This window comes from Gouania willdenowi, chromosome 8 (genome assembly GCF_900634775.1).
Source record: "Gouania willdenowi chromosome 8, fGouWil2.1, whole genome shotgun sequence".
NCBI lineage: Eukaryota > Metazoa > Chordata > Actinopteri > Blenniiformes > Gobiesocidae > Gouania > Gouania willdenowi.
In genome coordinates, this window is record NC_041051.1 from 16,360,476 (window position 1) to 16,382,640 (window position 22,165).

Below are 22,165 nucleotides of genomic sequence, written 5' to 3' on the forward strand. Positions count from 1 at the left end.
TCCCTAAAATGATAACAATGGTTTTCACTAAAGGATAAAATACACTGGTTGAAATTATGACCTTTGTGTTTTTAGGGTAGGTTTCGACCCAGTTATAAGATTATAAAGCAATAATTTGAGCCATAACTGAAATCAAAAGTGCACTGTCAGCTGACACACTGACAGCCAGCACCTCTCCTAACCAGCCCTGTTTCAACACCAACCAGAACAGCCACAATCCCAGTCAGGCCACCTGAATCTAAAAGAAAGAGGTGTCAGGTCTGCCCAAGCAGTAAGAACAGATAGACAATGTATTTATTAACTGCAAGAAATACACGCACACCCACCCACACACACACACGCACGCACGCACGCACGCACGCACGCACGCACGCACGCACACACACACACACACACACACACACACACACACACACACACACACACACACACACACACACACACACACACACACACACACACACACACACAGTGATTTTTACTATTTCTTTTGGTTGCCTGATCGGTTGTTGTTTATTTGACCTGGCAAATCTATAGTTGGTGTCATAACCTGTTCTGCTTTTCTTTTCTTTTCAGTTTATATTAAAGTTTTAAAGTTCTATTGCTGAAAAAATACTTTTTGCCTTTTTCTTGATGTAAATATTAATGGGTCGAAATTTACTCATAACACCATAGATGTTACTGTAGTTATTAATATTAAAATTAAAAAAATAAGTAAAACAAATTGATTGAAGAGATGTGTTATATACCCCTCATTAATAGTCAGGTAGCACAACAGCCTTATTTTTAATAATATGATTATCTTGAAGTTCATTTTACCATTTAAAAAAAAAAAAATGAAATTGAGGGGTATACTGACAAAAACAAAAGGCCCAGAGGCCCACAAAAAAAAATATTAAAACCAACATTTTCATGAATAAGAAAGCCTAACAAGGAAACAAACAGATGAGAAACAATTTGGATGATAGCTTTTTGTTTTTAGTGTATTTTATAGCTGATTTAATACATGGTTCAAAACCGACCCGTTAACATCAGAGATGATAACAGAAAGCGAACACAAGAGGAAGGTTAAAGACTGTTGAGCAACATTTAAATAATAATAGCGTAAAGGGTTAAATAATTCAGTTACGTTACGTACTCTCACCTCAATGCCATTAGTTATAGTAATTCATTTGACACTTGTGGTTTACCATCACACCTAGCATAGCACAAAAGTATCCAACGGTAAGAACAGTATAGATTGAGACAAAGATCTTGTCCAGCATGTTGGCGATTTTCATGTTTTTCTCGTCCCACTTATCTCTCTCTTTAATGCCTTCCAGGAATTTGGCAACTTTCCGTAGAATCTCTGTGTCCTCAGAGGAGCTCAGCTGGACTACAGTGATGTCAGGCTTTGGTTCTGCAGGAAAATTAGGAAACAATTAGAGCTGCAGGTTATTTCATAGTAAATCAGTTACTGATAATATCCTCTAACTCGTTAACATGAAGGTTAAAAGACAGGCTTACATGTTGCAGGACAAACTTTAATCTGGACATTTAAAATGTGTTTACCATCACTGTCTTTCTCACCCTCGTCCTCTTCCTCTGTCTGTTTTTTGTTGTTTTTCTGATACTTGTCTTTGGATCTGCAACATGCAATAAACCCACCATTGTGGGCTACACTTGTCAGCAGCATGGATGCCAACATACTCACGACCAGCAACACCAGGCAAACACAGAAGTGTATCCCTACAGCACAGACAGAAACACATCAGTCTTATTGTTTGCATATTCTAGAATCAGATTGTGACTGTATTGAATGAGAAGTGACTGACTGATGATGGGAGCACAGCTACTGTCCCCAGGCAGCTGATTATTGAGGATGTTGAGGAACAAAGTGAAGCTCAGCACCAGAGTGACTTTGAAGGAGTTGCGCTCTCCACCTCCCAGAGGCATGGCAAAGCTCCCTATATCCAGCATCATGATGAGGATACTGGGCAGCAGCAACGTGATGAAGGGGTTCATCACTGAGATGACCAGTTTCACCTAATGAGTGATGGAGCAGATAAATGTTACCTCCAGCAAGATTTACAAACACCCTGTTTAAAAAATTGCGTTTTGATCCAAAGCCTGTTTCCCAAACTAAAGGTCACGTCACCTGTTGGTTCATTTTTTGTTTACAACTCGGGATTCTGTCTTTTCACAAACTTCCAGGCTTTATCAAAGAACTTTTTGAGAAGATAAGCTTAAGCATTAGAAAAATGTCAAATGAAAAAAGGGTTGGGATTTTATTTTGAAAGGGTTTTTTTTAATGAATCAGAGTGACAAATGTACACAACTAGAAATAGTAAAAAAAGAGAAAAAGAAAGTTGCTCACTTCATTTTTCCAAACCACAATATTTTTCATTTGAATTATTTTCCACTTGTGGAGAAAGTCAGGTGAATTGAGTTTTTTACTTGACGATTTTTTTTTATTTTTGTACCTAACTGTCACGTGACTTTTGGGACAAAAAATTTTTCTTGCAGATCAGCACAATAATGTCCTGTTTTGTAATTGAAGACATGTTTCTTCATTTGTGTAAAACGTGCTGAATTTGTTTGGTAGGTATGTTTCTTATTTGTTTTGTGTGTGATGTGTTATATTTATAAATATATTGTGGGATATAAAAATACAGTTTGAAGACTTTTTACCTCTGTCTATGAGGTTTCATCAGTTCTGATACTGGCTAGTCAGAAGCCTGGGATCGATAGTATGGATCTGATTAGCCTTGATCAATCTGTTGTTCGGCTCATTAGAATACAAAACAATCCTCAGGTAGATTTTTGATGACTGAAGAATAGGGATGTAATGATTCACTCAACTCCCGATACGATTCGATTCACGATACGATTCTCTCACTATTTATTTTACAAAATGGGACTGTAGACAAATGACGACTTAAAAATATTCCATTTTTTTTTTTTCAGGAAAAAACTAGAAAATACTGTACTATTTTTTTTATCATCAAAAGAATCCCTTGATTAACTATTCAAAACAATGCAATTGAACAACAAATAAAGCCTGAATGAAATAATTAAAGGAATAATACTAATGAAGAAGAAGCCTATTCATTTAAATTCTGGTTCTACAGTAAACAATGCAAAACTGCATAATAGTTCCTTTTCTTTTCAAAAGCGCAACTGAAAATGTATTTTGTGCCTAAAAAATTGGAATTTAAAATAAAAAACAGTCAGTGTACTGTATTTACAACAGATATTTGTTTGAACCAGCAGAGGGCGCTGGTAACCCAGTAGTCTCTTGGCATGCAGATATTCTAGCAGTGAAGAAGAGATGCTATCCACTAGCAGACAGAGCTAATAGAAAAACGTAACTTTTACAAATGTAGCCCTTTTTTGCTCAATGTTATTTAAATGAGTGGGCTCTGGGTTCTTTTTAAAGCGTACTCACGTACTAATCAAATCAAACCTAATTTTATTTAATAACTTGAATTATGGGAACACAACCACAAGCAACACCACGCACTAAATCTAATTGACTTTGACACAAATTAACACCAGACACAAGGTAAAATAGAAAAAAGGTCACTGTCTCTTTAATGAGTAAAATAAATTCAGAAATAAAATAACGTCCAACTTCCACTCAGTTAATAAACATGGCAACTGTAAAATGAATCCTTGCTCACACACAAGGCAAACAAAAAGAAAAATAACACTAGTTCTAAAGCCGGCACAATACACCCTACGTTGCATCCCTATGGCAAGCCCTTTTAACATTTAATAAGTCTGGCGGACATGTAGCAATTTAGTTTTCACTAGTGGAAATTACATTTGAACATGTTCAAATGTAATTATGACATGTTGAAATGTTAATTCAAGATATCTGTAAAGCCATTTTCACACGTAACAAATATATTTCAACATGTCAAAATGTCATTTCGACATGTAACAACTGAATTGCAGATATCTGTAATTCAATTGTTACATGTAAAAAATGTAATTGCAGATATCAACAATTCAATTTCGACATGTTGTAATTCAATTGCAGATATCTGTAATACAATTGTTACGTGTAACAATTGAATTGTAGATATCATGAATTAGAATTGCCACATGTCAAAATTGAATTGCAGATATAGGCAATTACATTTTTACATGTAACAATTGAATTGCAGATATAAGCAATTGAATTTCAGATATCTTATTAAATGTTAAAAGTGCTTGCCATAGCAGGCCTGAATCGCTGCTTGTGCACGTGGAGGCCTAAAACACGTCAGCTTGTCGACGACTTCTCTCCGTTTTCCAAGGCAGCCAGAAGTACTCTGAGTGACGCAGGCACTCAGAGTGACTATCTGGGTCGCTCAGTCGCTATCCTCTTCGGCAACGATCCTCCGCAGGCTCCTATGTTCCACTGGGTTGGCAGGACTACGGGTGTGGGCTGATTTAGCCACGCACAATGTCCCAAGACTCCGTGATAAGACTCGGTTCACAAGCCTCGTGTTGAACCTTTACTGTGTCCTCACTCACTTCAGTCTTTGCAAAACACCAGCAGCCTCTTCCTTCCTTTAAAACCACCGTATATATCATTTAAAAGTCACTGAAACAAGTTAATTCCATTGCCGCCGCCGCCGCCGCTGCTGCGTACCTCCCTTTCACCCGAACAAAACTGCATCTTCCCCACCTGTGTTGCCTTCACTGACCTACACACCGTAGGACAATACACTTTCCACAGGTAAAACACAGTAACTGCACTTAACATATTATAATAAACTATTTTTTTCACAATGAACATGTGTTAGATATTTTTGTCATGAACTTATAGGTATTTTAAAGAAATTAAACAATACAACTAACTAGAAATCTCTTTCATATTTATAATTTTTTATGCTTTATGCTTTTAATATATATATATATATATATACATGTTTTATCTGGGTTATACAGATATTCACGTAATACTGCAGATATTCTTTTGGTGCTAAATGGGTAAGGAATCATTTATGAACATGTTGAAGAGTAGGAGGCGATTCCGCCAGCCGCCTACACTTCTGGACAGATAAATTATCTTCGACATGACGAGTGCTGTTGTTTGTATCAGGCATTTTCTTCCACACTACTTGCTTACAATGAGCTGACCAATCGTGGCAAGGTCAGGTTTAACGTCACTCTCTAGGTTGCCAGTTTGTAATCACAAAATAATGCATGGCTGGATAGATTACTGGAAATGCACCCTGCAGTTTTGATGTGCGCAATGCACAGCAGTACCAGCAATATGCAAGTGGGGTTGCCAGGTTGGGGACCCAAAGCAGCCGCTTTGTCCGCGTATAGGCTGGGATGGCCATGCCTGGCGCCAACGCTCACGTCACGTGTGAGTGTCGTAATTCAAACAAGAGAAGGATAAATACATGGCGCCCTCTGTTGTTTAAAAAAAGTACTGCAATTCAATTATCAGAGTATATGAACAGTGATACCTATGAATTGATTTTTAACTGCATTACAATTAATCGTTACATCCCTACTCGAGATGAAACATATTAAAGCAAAACTCCGTCCAGTTTCTCTAAAGTAAGTAACCAGATATTTCAAACACATGAATTTTTTTAACTTACCTTGATGTCGTTTTGGAAAGTGCTTCGGTAAGCTAGTGTCACATTTTCAGTCCTCCAATCACCATTACTACCAGGAACCATTTCCAGATTCCCTATATCCATCCACATCCCACAACCTGAAAGAAAACAGTCCTTTTTAATGGAGAAGCAATAAATATTGCTAAGTACTATACTCAATAATTTTAGTTTATTAGGGTCAGAATTGTATTATTATTATTCCTTTTCGGTTTAACCCCTTAGTATGCCCAAAGTCTCACCAAAATTTGCACACACCTCAGTCCTGCTGAACAAATAGATAATTTGACATAATGAAAAACATCGGTAAAGAAATGCGCGCATGGAGCACATTACAAACGCAACACCTCGCAACCGGCAGGTTTGTGTGATTCATATGAAATTCGCCACATGTATTCTTGACCCTAAAATGAGCAAAAAGTTACACAATGACCAAGCCCAAAACCAAACAGGAAGTCAGCCATCTTTGGTCAAAAATTGGGGAAACGCATTTGCGCAAACTAGTCTGATCGGCTCCATGCGATTCACTTCAAACTCGGCCAGAACACTTAGGACCCACTGAAGATTAAAAATCATCAAAAGAATTTGCGTATCTTTAACAGTTTGGTCGTAGCGCGACTGGTGCCATTTAGAACGCCATAATATGAAATTGCATATAGCTTTCAAATGCAAAGTTCAAATTGCTTCATATTTGATAAAAATGCTGACTCTCCATCTCCATACCCATCATGTCTTGTGTTCTCGGAGGGTTCTGCTTTTAGTGAGGTCCGACGCCAACAGCTCTAGCGGAAATACGATATGTTGTGTTGACTTTAAAATAGTTTTGGATGAATCTTATAAGATGGGGACAGGTTGCTGATGAAGGAAAAACAAGTTGTGATCAGTGGAAGCGGCCTATAATGTCACCGCAAAATCCTTCGCCATCACGTTACAAATGCTGTATCTTGGCTATTTTTCAAGAGAGTGATTTTTAACTGGTTTTCCCTTTCATACTGGGTTTTTTCGACTGGTGCCATTTTGCACAGCGTAATAGAAAAACCGCAATAAGTCTCATATACAGCATTTAAACAGCCTCATATTTGATACACAAGATGACTCTCCAGCCCTAAACAAGAATCGATGTGAAAATTACCCATCATGCTTTGCATTCTCAGTTGGCGCACGACATAATAGAAAACCGCGATAACGCTCATATACAAAGTTAAAACAGTCTCACATTTGATACACATGAGTTACCGACCCCGGCCACTCCTTTGGACCCAATGACGCCGCTCGCGGTTTTATATTAGTGTTCCTCTTGTCAGAAAAAAGTAAAATTACCCAACACAATCACACAGGAATGATGATCTACATTCTCTAGAGCAAAAGTTTAAGCTTAACAGAAGCTTGCTTTGAATTTTTATGTGAACTTCTAAGCTCACCTTCATTCTTCCACGCTTGGATGGTAATGTCGCATTCATCCTCAGCAAAGGGATAGTTGAAGAGGTTGATTTCACAGATGACCTCTGCATTTATAATCACAGTGTGCTTCAGGGTGCCGTCGAAGTAAACTACCAGATCCTGAGAGCTATGCTTCATTACTGATGATATCCTGGACAGATTAAAGTGAGTTCTTAGGAAAGTGTTGGGCTGATATTGTTATTTTATTAGCAGACAGTCTGGGGGAGTAAACTGACTTACGCATTAGTCACTCGAAACTGGGGCACCCAGACTCTACTGACCGGCACAACCACTTCATTAAAGCCATACTCTGACAAGTCCCAGCTTAGGTCAGGATCGTCCCAAATCTGTGTATAAAAGTCAAAATCAACATTTTTACAGGAAAATTTTTGATCATTCAAATAAATATATAGTCTTACAATTGTGGCCTCCAAACGAGCGAAGAGACGGAGATTCTTGGTGTCCTGTTGTAATGTAAAAAATAATGTAAAAATGTAAATCCAATCTAGAAATATTCGGGTCCAGGTGGAGAAAGTTAAGCAAAACATTTGGGTAAATACTTACAACAAACAGTGTTTGATATTTCATTACTGGCACTTTGATTACTTGGTAGCAATAGTCAGACTGAGGCTGTGATACATAAGCATTCTTCAGCAACTTCTCAGCCAGACATCTGCGTGAGTTGCACGTTGTATTCGAATCTCCTAAAACTGCACATGTAGATGCAATTGAAACGTATTGCTTTACATATAATAGAGAATTGTAATATTTGTAGCCTAATTATGTTACTTACCGACAGGAAGTAAAGTCATTAAGATGATCACCTTCTCCATGTCTCTGGTTTGGTCCCTTCCTATATTAGAGAAGCCCCTGAGATGTCATGTGGAACTTATGACTGGAGACTGACTGAATCCTGTGCTGCACTTAAATAGGCCTCTTAGTGATGTTTAACCACACAACAATAATGCTCAAAGGCATGGGGACAATACGACTGATGCATGACAGCCCTGAAGAATATAGTCATTAATTACTGCATGCTTGCTTTGTTCTACATAGAGCCTGTGCAAACACAGGTTATGAGCACAATTTCCAACATACAGTGTGGATTATTTAGGATTAATTTTAATGTATACGTGAAATAATGGAGCTTTATTCTGAAAATGAAAAACCATTTCGGTTAATCCATTTTAAATTGAATTATGGTCCAGATACGCTTCCATATTTTCCATGTAAATGCAGTGTTTTGTTGTTGGCGTCTCCTCTCACTCTTGTGGTTGTGTGCATGGACCTGCTGCCTGTTGAACAGACAACAGGAGTAATTGTGCTCAGTATATCTGTACCAGTTTCATTTTAAATGGATTGACAGAAAGGCTTTTTCATTTTCAGAATATAGCTGCAATACTTCACACATAATTGAAATTTTGAAATGAATAATAAATAATCCAAACTGCATTTTCATTTTCTTCTTCATTGCTTTTTTTGTAACTTATTTAAAATGATAAAGTATATTACACTTAAGATTTAGTTTTCAAAAGATGCCCCAGCAAATAACTACCAAAATTCAAACTGAAATGGGAAATTGCCTTGGCCATAGGAACTAAGTCCATCCACTTATCCAATTCTTTCTCATGCATTGAAACATCCCGTTTTATTTTTTTATCCATTACCCAGTGATGCTTCTTGAACAGCTCTCTAGTGTGGGTGGTCAGCTCATGTTCAGCAAACCTGATCCAGAAGCTTTCCATGACAACCTGTTTGACATCCATAAATGCCACGTCATCAATGTCTTCTGCCATTCTTTTAGCTTCTTCACTTTTCTTGGCCATGGCATACCTGATCCCAGTGACTATGATGTTGTGATCCTCACTTTTAAGGGCACTCCACTCACTCCTCTTTTCACGTTTATCCAGTGCGTCAGCCCTGAGAGTGAGGCATTTGCCCCTTTTAGTGGATTCAGTCAGGGCTGCTAAGCACTTCTGCATTAGCATCTCCAGCGCCTCCTCTGTTGTAGCCATCTTGTCATTTTTTCTGGCGTTGTTTCTTCTGCCGGATGGCTCTTGTAGTCCTCTATTTGGCCTTCACTTGTTATTCGTCGACTAGCAGATTAACAGATGATCTTATAGCCTTATGGGTGGGCTGTTAGCTTCAATCAGAAGTAAATCAGTATTTAGTGACTATTCTTGTCTTCAGTCTTCAACGCTTCAAGAATTGGAACTGACCACTTTCCTTGGGAACAGGCCTCGATTTACAACTGAAGACAACCATGGTTTAACTTGGTTTAAACCTTGGTTTATAACTGTTCGAATCTTTGGTTTCAGCCCTCTGAAAAGGCTTGGCTAGGTATCACACAGATTTCACAACTCGTGTTTGTCTGTTGGTTCTTACTCGAACTTTATTGACCACGGTAGACACAGTGGTAGACCAGAGGTTATAAACCTGAAACAGGATAAATGCTTCATCACATAACACAGATCACACTTATTACAAGTGCTTAACAGTTTTAACAGTTCCTACATTACCAATAATGTGTAAAAACAAAATCACATTCACTATATTGTTTTCTCTCATACTGTAACTGCACTGTAAACTGCAGCAACTTTGATTTTGTTCTTTTACTGGTGCAGTTTTATCTCTTCTCTGCTTGGCTGTTGCTAAAAAATGTGGCCATGACAAATCCAGAGTCCAACCTTCTTGTTTTCATTCATTAGGAACACTGACCTGTTTATCTGTTTATTGTTGTGTTTATAACACATACCTTTAATTGCGTTCTCGCACGATGATATAAATATCGTGAGAAATCCTCTGTCTTGTGACGTCACAGTCGTCCAACCGGAGAGCACCGTGGCGCACTCGAAACGCAACCGGTGGGGATTACCGGACAGCGGACAGTGGGGCAAAAGCAGATTGTGCCGTGGCACAGCGGAGACGTATACAGTGGAAACCCCAAGTTAGTTCAGGTGGGCAGCAGCAACAAACCAACTGATTCCACGCAAATTAAAGGGGACATATTATGCTATTTTTCACTCATTTCCATTTGTTCTAAGAACTCCAACAACATAGTATTTGAGGTTTATTTTCCCAAACCTGCCTGTTTTCTGGAGTTTTAGCCCTCTGAAAAGGGACTCTCTGATCAATTCTAAAACCGGGCTGTTTGAGTGGGCGTGTCTATAGAGGGTACAGTTGTCATCGTACTGAGATTGTATATGTGCATGCGCGCACATGCGCACTACCGGAAAATCAATTTTGGCTAAAAAAATAATAATTCTTTTTTTTTTTTCAAAGTGAATGGACACATGTTTTATTTGTTTATTGGATTAAGTTAGGGTTAGGGTTATAATCTCAGTACGGATGTAAACTCAATATGTGACACCAGGTGAAAGCTGGAATTCCAATTCCGGTGTAATTCCGAGCCACACACACAAATTCCGGCTTTTACCCGGATCCGTCTATAGATGCGAACTCCACATATGACTCCACACAACAATTGATCACTAGCGACTTTCTTTTGCTATTCACACACTCTTGTTGTCTTCAGCCAAAATACTGCACAGTACAGTAAAACACATGGATGTTTAAGCATGAAAAACACTGTTTTATGAAGTGAATAGGAATAGTTTATTCTCCAAAAAAACATGATTATAACATACATTGCAATAAATAACAGTTAACCTAATGTAACTTTACAAGCTGTTGTATCTAAACTCTAATTCAAGGGAGGTCTGTGTGTGTGTGTATGTGGATGTCTGGATGTGTGTGTGTTTGTGGAACAAATATCTCCCAGACGCGGCGCGAGTTCGACCTGAAACTCGGTCAACAGGTTCCAAATACCCCGAGTGTGTGTATCTGTTATTTTGGAGTAATTTGGTCATTTCAAAATGTTTATTTTAATTTTATTTCACTTCTGGACGGCCCCGAAATGAAACCTATTCAGCTTTTGAACTCAGGGTGTGAGGGGGCGCTAGTGCACCATCTACAGTATATCTATAGCCACTTCCGGTTACGGGTTCATGACGTCACCGTGTCGCAGTTGTTTGTGTTAAAAAAAGGTTGATATTAAAAACGTTTTTGTACCAATAAAAGTAATTTAAGTTAATATTTCATGATTATTCAATATTATTCCCGTGATTCCAAACTTACTTTAAATCTCGGGTCACTTACTCCTTCATCTGCATGAGTGTGGGCGGTGCCTGTGCTGACGGTCATTACCTTATCGTAAACATTCTGATTCTTCAAACAGAGGAATGTAACATTTTTGTGAGCGGATGGGTCCACTATGATTATTGTTTGATCTGCACAACGGTGAGTGTTTCTTCTTATATTCTTCTATGTGCTAAGAAAGATGCTAGCAGCTACAATGTAAACAAACACACACACACACACACACACACACACACGGCTGATGCGCGTGCGTGCGTGCACTACATAGGGATGTACATGGTGAACGCACACAGAGCTGTTGAGAGAGAGTTGCGACTTTAGTGTTGCAAAACGTGTATTTTTCGTGGTACTTTCGAGTCTCTCTCTCTTTTTACACACACACACACACACACACACACACACACACACACACACACACACACACACACACACACACACACACACACACAGTATTATATTATCTCTATCTAATCGCACTACCACCGTATTATTGTTATTGCTATTCTTATATTATTCTTTTTTTGTATCATTATTTTATCTAATAGTTACTGGTATTCTCATTGTATTATTATTATTGGTATTACCTTATTATTATATGTTGTTATTGTTTTTTATTGTGTTATAGTTACTGGATTTTCATTATATTATTTTGTTATTGTTATTGTATAATTTTACTATTGTATTAAAGTTATTGCTATTCTTATAATTACCATTATATTCTTTTCCATTATTAATATATGTATTTTATTATAGTTACTGGTGTTCTCATTGAATTATTAGCATTGCTATATTATCATTATATTACCTTATAATTATTTAATATTGTATATTATTATTGTTTTTAGTCCATTATTATATTTTTTTGTTATTGCAATTATTAACATTAATATAATTACAACATTACTTTTATTACTATTACTACTTTCACTATTAATATTATATCCCTATCAACAGATTCATTATTATCAGGGCTCTACACAAACTTATCCAGTGGTGTCACTGGTGTGACAAACTTTCTCTGTTAGTCGAGGGGTTGTACAGCATAGACATACATGCTGATGAATAGTTGACTTAACTGGCGTACTGTAGTTACCGTGTCTCTCTTAACAACCTGCGATGGTTTATGTGCAAGAAGCGTGCATGTGTGATAGATAACGCACGGAGGAGATGGCTGACACACACACACACACACACACACACGCACACACACACACACACACACACACACACACACACACACACACACACACACACACACACACACACACACACACACACACACAGTATTTATAATAAAAATATACTAAATGAGTAAATTAAAACTAAAAACTAAACAATATTTATACAAAAAGTACACAAAATGACAACAGAAATGCATTAAAATATACAAAAAGGCTCCAAAAACACACAAAATTACTCCAAAAAACATACATTACAGAAAAATACACCAAACAGCAAACATATGAAAATGACTAAAAATAAACAAAACTAAATATTTATACAAAAATACACAAAATAACAACAGAAATGCACAAAACTACACTAAAAAAGACACAAAAATACACAAAAAGATCCCAGAATCACACTGGAATGGCAACAAAAAACTGTAATTATACAAACAATGCACAAAAAGACAACAGAAAGATACAAAAATATGCAATTATACCCCTTATGCTCCCACATGAATCCATACTTCCGACGGGCACTGTACTATTCATATAAATTAGCAATCTGATCATATACATTTCAATAAATAACAGTTAACCTAATGTAGGGGAACAAAGGGTAATTCATATTCAAAAATATTAACTATTAAATTTAATGTGTCCGTTGCCAGAGGTGCCATCTAGAATTTAGTTTTTAAGTGTTCTAGATCACTTTATTTTAATGAAATGTTGATTTTGTAGTGAGTTCTTGTCGTTAGAATAGAGGCTTAATAAAAACACAGCATTACAATATGTACATTTTTATTTTACAGGATATTTACATAGGTTACAAGCATGATGATGATAAATTGTAGGCAATTTTCACAGGTATTATTTTGACTCATTCATATCCACATTATGCACATATGTACACACATTTTTGGTATGTACACATTCTGAGAGTTTTAGATGTTTATAGTTAATTTATTAGGGTTTTCTAATGCTCTGAGGAGGAGGAAGAAAGAAAAATGGAAAGTTAAAGTAATGAAATTAATCAAACTTTAGGCAAGGCGTGGCAAATTTATTTGTATAGCGCAGTTCATACTCAAGGCAACTCAATGTGCTTTACATGATAAAACATTCAATTGTTTAAAATCAATAAGAACATTTAAAATCATCCGTAAAATCAATTAAAATCATCAGTAAATTCAATTAAATCATCAGTAAAACCATCAACAAACACATTACATCAACAACATGACTAAAAATCTCTCTCTCAATCATACGCAGTAGAGAAAAAAAGTGCCTTTAACTTTGATTTAAAAATGTTCACATTGGATGCTGACTTCAGCTCTGCTGGCAGTTTGTTCCACTTCTTTGCAGCATAACAACTAAACGCAGCATCACCATGTTTACTGTGAGCTCTGGGCTCCACTATCTGACCTGTGCCCATAGATCTGAGAGACCTACTGGGTTCATACCTGACTAACATGTCACTGATGTATTCTGGACCAAACCCATTCACAGATTTATACACCAGCAGCAGAACTTTAAAGCATATTCTGAGGCTGAATGGGAGCCAGTGTAAAGACTTTAAAACTGGACTAATATGCTCTGACCTCTTTGTTCTGGTTAAGACCCGAGCTGCAGCATTCTAAACCAGCTGTAGCTGTTTGATGCTCTTTTGGGGGATTCCTGTCAGAAGACCATTACAATAGTCCAGTCTGCTAGAGATAAAAGCATGGACCAGTTTCTCCTGGTCTTTCTGAGCCATTAAACCTTTCACTCTGGAGATGTTCTTTAGGTGGTAGAAGACTGTTTTTGTGATAGATTTGATCTGACTGCTGAATGTAAGATCTGAGTCAATCAGAACACCAAGGTTTTTGACTTGGTCTTTAGCTTTTAAAGATCGAGACTCAAGATAATTGCTGACAGCTGTCCTCTTTTCCTTGTTACCAAAGACAATCACCTCCATCTTGTCATGGTTTAGTTGAAGGAAGTTTTCACTCATCCAGCAGTTTACTTTTTCTAAACAGTCACACAAAACCTCAATGGGACCATAGTCATCTGGGTTCAGTGATAGATATAGTTGTGTGTCATCTGCGTAGCTCTGATAATCAACCTTACAGTTCTGTAAAATTTGTCCTAAAGGAAGCATATGAAGGCTAAACAGAAGAGGTCCAAGAACAGAGCCCTGAGGAACCCCACAGGACATTGGTAATCTGTCAGATTCAAAGTTTCCAATGCTTACAAAATAGCTTCGCTCCTCCAAGTATGACTTAAACCATTGCATTACTTTTCCATTTAGTCCAACCCATGTTTGCAATCTGTGCAACAAAACTGTATGATCTACAGTGTCAAATGCAGCACTTAGATCCAACAGAATGAGAACAGATACTTTTCCTGAATCAGTGTTCAACCTTATGTCATTGATCACTTTGATCAGAGCAGTTTCAGTGCTGTGATGAGAACGAAAACCTGACTGAAATTTATCAAATATTTTGTTGAATGTTAAGAATTGACTCAGTTGGTTGAAGACCACCTTCTCAATGATCTTGGCCATGAATGGAAGGTTGTAGGGATGTAACGATTAATCGTAAGGCAGTTAAAAATCGATTCATAGGTATAACGATTCACATCGATGCTGTGAAAATTAAATCGCAGTACTTTTTTAAACCAGCAGAGGGCGCTACCCAGAAGTGTTGGCGGCAAGTGAAATCTGCTATTACTTTCTTTCTGGCCGCCTACTACTCTTAAACATATTCATAAATGATTCCTTACCCCTTTAGCACCGAAATAATATCTGAAATATTACGTGAATATCTGTAAAAGTCACGTTTTTCTGGTAGCTCTGTCTGCTAGCATAGCATCTCTTCTTCACTGCAAAATATCTGCATGCCAACCGACCACTGGGTTACCAGCGTCCTCTGCTGGTTTAAACAAATATCTGACCTAAATACAGTAAAATGAAGAACTATTATGCAGTTTTGTATTGTTTACTATAGAACCAGAATTTAAATAAGCTTCTTCTTCATTTATATTATTCTTTTATTTATTTCATTCAAGATTTATTTTTAGTTAAATTGCATTGTTTTGAATAGTTTATCAAGGGATTCTTTTGACAATGAAAAACAGTATAGTAAATAGTATAGTAAATAAAGGAATATTTTTCAGTCATTTATATACAGTCCCATTTTGTAAAATAAATCGTGAGAGAATCGTATCGTGAACCCAGTATCGTGAATCGAATCGTATCGGGAGTTGAGTGAATCGTTACATCCCTAGAAGGTTGCTTTACCAAAATTTTAAAATTCAAAAAATTTTTGATTGAGAGAATGTGTTTGGTTATAGAAAACCTATTGCCATGTGTGTGCATGCAGTTTTTACCCTCCTTTGAACAGGCGTGATGACGACAGCTCCTTATGCGTAACCAGCAGCGAGTGGGGAAAAGCTTTTCCTGGCACTTTTCCGAGGATGTTTTCCACTCATTCACTGTACGGGCTCGTTTGGATACCGTCTGCCTGAATGGGTTTTGGTTCTGAACCTCCTCGCACTGCACCAACTCCTGTGCGCCGTGGGTAGTTTTAACCAACCAAGTTCTCAAATCAAAGATGCTAAGTTAGTTTCAAGGTTACTCATTGAAAGCTATAAACATTGGATTGGCTCCAATGAAATTAAAAAGCTGCTTGGATAATTTCAAAAAGAGAGATACAAATTAACGTTGGTCATTGTAGAGGTGGCTTGCGGCCACCTCCTGACCATTGAAAGGTTCAAATCTTTTTCTCAATAATTCTGCATAAATAAACTGAAAAACTTCTGACTGTTTAAGACAGTGCAACCTTTAAGAAATATAAATACAATACATTGGGAACCAAAGGTTTTGAAATAAATCATCTTTGGTGATGCTTTTTGCAAATCTGTACAATATTTTTTTTTACATTTATTCAGAGATATTCGATGCTCTCTGGACAAGATTAAAAACAGGTTTTGATACGTGTAGTTTTGTTTCTAGTGAAATAATAAAATGAAAAACCATTGATCGCATTGGCTTCGGAAATGTTTTGCCACCAGGAAGCGGCATTGTTGTGTCTAATGTCTACTGATAAAGTCACACAAAGGTCATCTTTCTGTTGCTTTCACATCTGCATGAAATATAAAAACATGAAATACAATTGATTAATAATGAAGGATGATTGAGAGGTTTTGAATGATTTCTTCATATTTATTCAATCAACTTTAGACAAGACACAGGCAAGGCAAATTAATTTGTATGTGGCAAACATTACACAGTTTAAAAATCAATGAGAACAATAAAATCAGCAATAAAAGCATTAAATCAACAATGAAATTATTAGAAATCAGCCTCTCAGTCATAAGCAGTTGAGAAAAAGTGTTCACACGGGTTGCTGACTTCAGCTCTGCTGATCTACTATCTGACCTGTGTCCATAGATCTGAGAGACCTGCTGTTGATCAACATTCAAAAAAATAACTTCTGGATAAACTGCACTGAAAGCGGCGGAAAGGGTTGAATAATTCACGTTACGTACTCTCACCTCAATGCCATTAGTTATAGTAATTCATTTGACACTTGTGGTTTACCATCACACCTAGCATAGCACAAAAGTATCCAACGGTAAGAACAGTATAGATTGAGACAAAGATCTTGTCCAGTATGTTGGCGATTTTCATGTTTTTCTCGTCCCACTTATCTCTCTCTTTAATGCCTTCCAGGAATTTGGCAACTTTCCGTAGAATCTCTGTGTCCTCAGAGGAGCTCAGCTGGACTACAGTGATGTCAGGCTTTGGTTCTGCAGGAAAATTAGGAAACAATTAGAGCTGCAGGTTATTTCATAGTAAATCAGTTACTGATAATATCCTCTAACACGTTAACATGAAGGTTAAAAGACAGGCTTACATGTTGCAGGACAAACTTTAATCTGGACATTTAAAATGTGTTTACCATCACTGTCTTTCTCACCCTCGTCCTCTTCCTCTGTCTGTTTTTTGTTGTTTTTCTGAGACTTGTTTTTGGATCTGCAACATGCAATAAACCCACCATTGTGGGCTACACCTGTCAGCAGCATGGATGCCAACATACTCACGACCAGCAACACCAGGCAAACACAGAAGTGTATCCCTACAGCACAGACAGAAACACATCAGTCTTATTGTTTGCATATTCTAGAACAGTGGTTCCCAACCTTTCTTGTCTTGTGTACCCCTTGAGCCTTTTTGTCATACTATGAGTACCCCCTCACTCATACATGTTCACGATTCTCCAAAAGTAGACCATAACACAATTGAATATTCAACTCACGTCATTTTATTTCATCTTCTTAAATTGAACCATTATTATCCAGGCATTATCTTCTTATTTAACTCAAATTAAACATACAATTATGTTGCCTTCAAGGCAATAAAAATGATAAATATAAGATTTTTTTAGTAAACATTTGTATTAATACTGTATGATTAATACTAATAAATTATGATTCCATTTGTATTAAAGAAAAATAATAAAGTTCAAATTAGAAAAAAAAACAAGAATAAATAGAAATAATAAGTAACATACATAAATAAATAAATAAATACAATACAAAAAATTAACCTGCCTGTGTTATTAATAACTTTTATGACATTTACCACAAAATGAGCTTCTTTGAATATGTCCGCTTTAAACAGGCATTTAAACTTTAAAAACAAGCCATAGCGCACACGTACCATTTTATTGAAGGACTTGAGTTTTTTTTTTATCTCAGGTACCCCTAATGGTATGCATAGCCCTGGTTGGGAACCACTGTTCTAAAAGTAGATTGTGACTGTATTGAATAAGAAGTGACTGACTGATGATGGGAGCACAGCTACTGTCCCCAGGCAGCTGATCATTGAGGATGTTGAGGAACAAAGTGAAGCTCAGCACCAGAGTGACTTTGAAGGAGTTGCGCTCTCCACCTCCCAGAGGCATGGCAAAGCTCCCTATATCCAGCATCATGATGAGGATACTGGGCAGCAGCAACGTGATGAAGGGGTTCATCACTGAGATGATCAGTTTCACCTAATGAGTGATGGAGCAGATAAATGTTACCTCCAGCAAGATTTACAAACACCCTGTTTAAAGGATTGTGTTTTGATCCAAAGCCTGTTTCCCAAACTAAAGGTCACGTCACCTGTTGGTTCATTTTTTGTTTCCAACTCGGGATTCTGTCTTTTCACAAACTTCCAGGCTTTATCAAAGAACTTTTTGAGAAGATAAGCTTAAGCATTAGAAAAATGTCAAATGAAAAACGGATTGTGATTTTATTTTGAAAGGGTTTTTTTAATGAATCAGAGTGACAAATGTACACAACTAGAAATAGTAAAAAAAGAGAAAAAGAAGGTTGCTCACTTAATTTTTCCAAACCACAATATTTTTCATTTGAATTATTTACCACTTGTGGAGAAAGTCAGGTGAATTGAGTTTACTTGACGATTTTTTTTAATTTTTGTACCTAACTGTCACGTGACTTTTGGGACAAATATTTTTTCTTGCAGATCAGCACAATAATGTCCTGTTTTGTAATTGAAGACATGTTTCTTCATTTGTGTAAAACGTGCTGAATTTGTTTGTAAGGTATGTTTCTTATTTGCAAAAGAAATGCATTTGTTTTGTGTGTGATGTGTTATATTTATAAATATATTGTGGCATATAAAAATACAGTTTGAAGACTTTTTACCTCTGTCTATGAGGTTTCATCAGTTCTGATACTGGCTGTAGTTGGAAGCCTGGGATTGATAGTATGGATCTGATTAGCATTGATCAATCTGTTGTTCGGCTCATTAGAATACAAAACAATCCTCAGGTAGATTTTTGATGACTCAAGAATAGGGATGTAATGATTCACTCAACTCCTGATACAATTCGATTCACAATTTTGGGTTCACGATACGATTCTCTCTATTTATTTTACAAAATGGGACTGTAGACAAATGATGACTTAAAAATATTCCATTATTTTTTTTCAGGAAAAAACTAGAAAATACTGTACTATTTTCCTTTTATCGTCAAAAGAATCCCTTGATTAACTATTCAAAACAATGCAATTTAACTACAAATAAAGCCTGAATGAAATAATTAAAGCAATAATACTAATTTTAACTGCATTACAATTAATCGTTACATCCCTACTCGAGATGAAACATATTAAAGCAAAACTCCGTCCAGTTTCTCTAAAGTAAGTAACCAGATATTTCAAACACATGAATTTTTTTTAACTTACCTTGATGTCGTTTTGGAAAGTGCTTCGGTAAGCTAGTGTCACATTTTCAGTCCTCCAATCACCATTACTACCAGGAACCATTTCCAGATTCCCTATATCCATCCACATCCCACAACCTGAAAGAAAACAGTCCTTTTTAATGGAGAAGCAATACATATTGATAAGTACTATACTCAATAATTTTAGTTTATTAGGGTCAGAATTGTATTATTATTATTCCTTTTCGGTTTAACCCCTTAGGATGCCCAAAGTCTCACCAAAATTTGCACACACCTCAGTCCTGCTGAACAAATAGATAATTTGGCAAAATGAAAAACATCGGTAAAGAAATGCGCGCATGGCGCACATTACAAACGCAACACCGCGCAACCGGCAGGTTTGTGTGATTCATATGAAATTCGCCACATGTATTCTTGACCCTAAAATGAGCAAAAAGTTACACAATGACCAAGCCCAAAACCAAACAGGAAGTCAGTCATCTTTGGTCAAAAATTGGGGAAACGCATTTGCGCAAACTAGTCGCTCCATGCGATTCACTTCAAACTCGGCCAGAACACTTAGGACCCACTGAAGATCATCAAAAGAATTTGCGTATCTTTAACAGTTTGGTCGTAGCGCGACTGGTGCCATTTAGAACGCCATAATATGAAATTGCATATAGCTTTCAAATGCAAAGTTCAAATTGCTTCATATTTGATACAAATGCTGACTCTCCATCCCTAAACAAGACTTAATATCAAAATTACCCATCATGTCTTGTGTTCTCGGAGGGTGCTGCTTTTAGTGAGGTCCGACGCCAACAGCTCTAGCGGAAATACGATATGTTGTGTTGACTTTAAAATAGTTTTGGATGAATCTTATAAGATGGGAACAGGTTGCTGATGAAGGAAAAACAAGTTGTGATCAGTGGAAGCGGCCTATAATGTCACCGCAAAATCCTTCGCCATCACGTTATAAATGCTGTATCTTGGCTATTTTTCAAGAGAGTGATTTTTAACTGGTTTTCCCTTTCATACTGGGTTTTTTCGACTGGTGCCATTTTGCACGCCGTAATAGAAAAACCGCTATAAGTCGCATATACAGCATTTAAATAGCCTCATATTTGATACACAAGATGACTCTCCAGCCCTAAACAAGAATCAATGTGAAAATTACCCATCATGCTTTGCGTTCTCAGTTGGCGCACGACATAATAGAAAACCGCGATAACGCTCATATACAAAGTTAAAACAGTCTCACATTTGATACACATGAGTTACCGACCCCGGCCACTCCTTTGGACCCAATGACGCCGCTCGCGGTTTTAAATTAGTGTTCCTCTTGTCAGAAAAAAGTAAAATTACCCAACACAATCACACAGGAATGATGATCTACATTCTCTAGAGCAAAAGTTTAAGCTTAACAGAAGCTTGCTTTGAATTTTTATGTGAACTTCTAAGCTCACCGTCATTCTTCCACGCTTGGATGGTAATGTCGCATTCATCCTCAGCAAAGGGATAGTTGAAGAGGTTGATTTCACAGATAACCTCTGCATTTATGATCACAGTGTGCTTCAGGATGCCGTTGGGGTAAACTACCAGATCCTGAGAGCTATGCTTCATTACTGATGATATCCTGTACAGATTAAAGTGAGTTCTTAGGAAAGTGTTGGGCTGATATTGTTATTTTATTAGCAGACAGTCTGGGGGAGTAAACTGACTTACGCATTAGTCACTCGAAACTGGGGCACCCAAACTCTACTGACCGGCACAACCACTTCATTAAAGCGATACACTGACAAGTCCCAGCTTAGCTCAGGATCATGCCACTCCTGTGTATAAAAGTCAAAATCAACATTTTTACAGTAATCTTTTTGATCATTCAAAAGAAAATATAGTCTTACAATTGTGGCCTCCAAACGAGCGAAGAGACGGAGATTCTTGGTGTCCTGTTTTAGAGAAATGTAAAAATAATCTAGAAATATTCAGGTCCAGGTGGAGAAAGTTAAGCAAAACATTTGGGTAAATACTTACAACAAACAGTGTTTGATATTTCATTACTGGCACTCTGATTTCTTGGTAGCAATAGTCAGACTGAGGCTGTGATACATAAGCATTCTTCAGCAACTTCTCAGCCAGACATCTGCGTGAGTAGCACGTTGTATTCGAATCTCCTAAAACTGCACATGTAGATGCAATTGAAACGTATTGCTTTACATATAATAGAGAATTGTAATATTTGTAGCCTAATTATGTTACTTACCGACAGGAAGTAAAGTCATTAAGATGATCACCTTCTCCATGTCTCTGGTTTTGTCCCTTCCTATATTAGAGAAGCCCCTGAGATGTCATGTGGAACTTATGACTGGAGACTGACTGAATCCTGTGCTGCACTTAAATAGGCCTCTTAGTGATGTTTAACCACACAACAATAATGCTCAAAGGCATGGGGACAATACGACTGATGCATGACAGCCCTGAAGAATATAGTCATTAATTACTGCATGCTTGCTTTGTTCTACATAGAGCCTGTGCAAACACAGGTTGTGAGCACAATTTCCAACATACAGTGTGGATTATTTAGGAT

At 37.1% G+C, this 22,165-nt stretch overlaps 2 protein-coding genes across 2 annotated transcripts; both read right to left on the bottom strand.

The window, feature by feature from the left end:
* Positions 1-441: 441 nt before the first annotated feature.
* On the bottom strand, positions 442-7,929 carry LOC114468776 (5-hydroxytryptamine receptor 3A-like). Its single transcript, XM_028455849.1, has 9 exons — positions 7,834-7,929; positions 7,605-7,750; positions 7,460-7,504; positions 7,281-7,387; positions 7,022-7,191; positions 5,586-5,701; positions 1,815-2,025; positions 1,552-1,728; positions 442-1,399 (listed from the first exon to the last, which is right to left on the bottom strand). Exons 1-9 carry the CDS (start codon positions 7,871-7,873, stop codon positions 1,155-1,157), a joined length of 1,257 nt encoding a protein of 418 aa, XP_028311650.1. The 5' UTR covers positions 7,874-7,929; the 3' UTR covers positions 442-1,154.
* An 8,812-nt stretch (positions 7,930-16,741) lies between these two features.
* Positions 16,742-21,964, bottom strand: LOC114468713 (5-hydroxytryptamine receptor 3A-like). The gene is made up of 9 exons (XM_028455753.1): positions 21,842-21,964; positions 21,613-21,758; positions 21,483-21,527; positions 21,304-21,410; positions 21,045-21,214; positions 19,601-19,716; positions 18,189-18,399; positions 17,305-17,481; positions 16,742-17,152 (listed from the first exon to the last, which is right to left on the bottom strand). The coding sequence occupies exons 1-9, from the start codon at positions 21,879-21,881 to the stop codon at positions 16,908-16,910; spliced, it is 1,257 nt and encodes a 418-aa protein (XP_028311554.1). The 5' UTR covers positions 21,882-21,964; the 3' UTR covers positions 16,742-16,907.
* Positions 21,965-22,165: the final 201 nt, after the last annotated feature.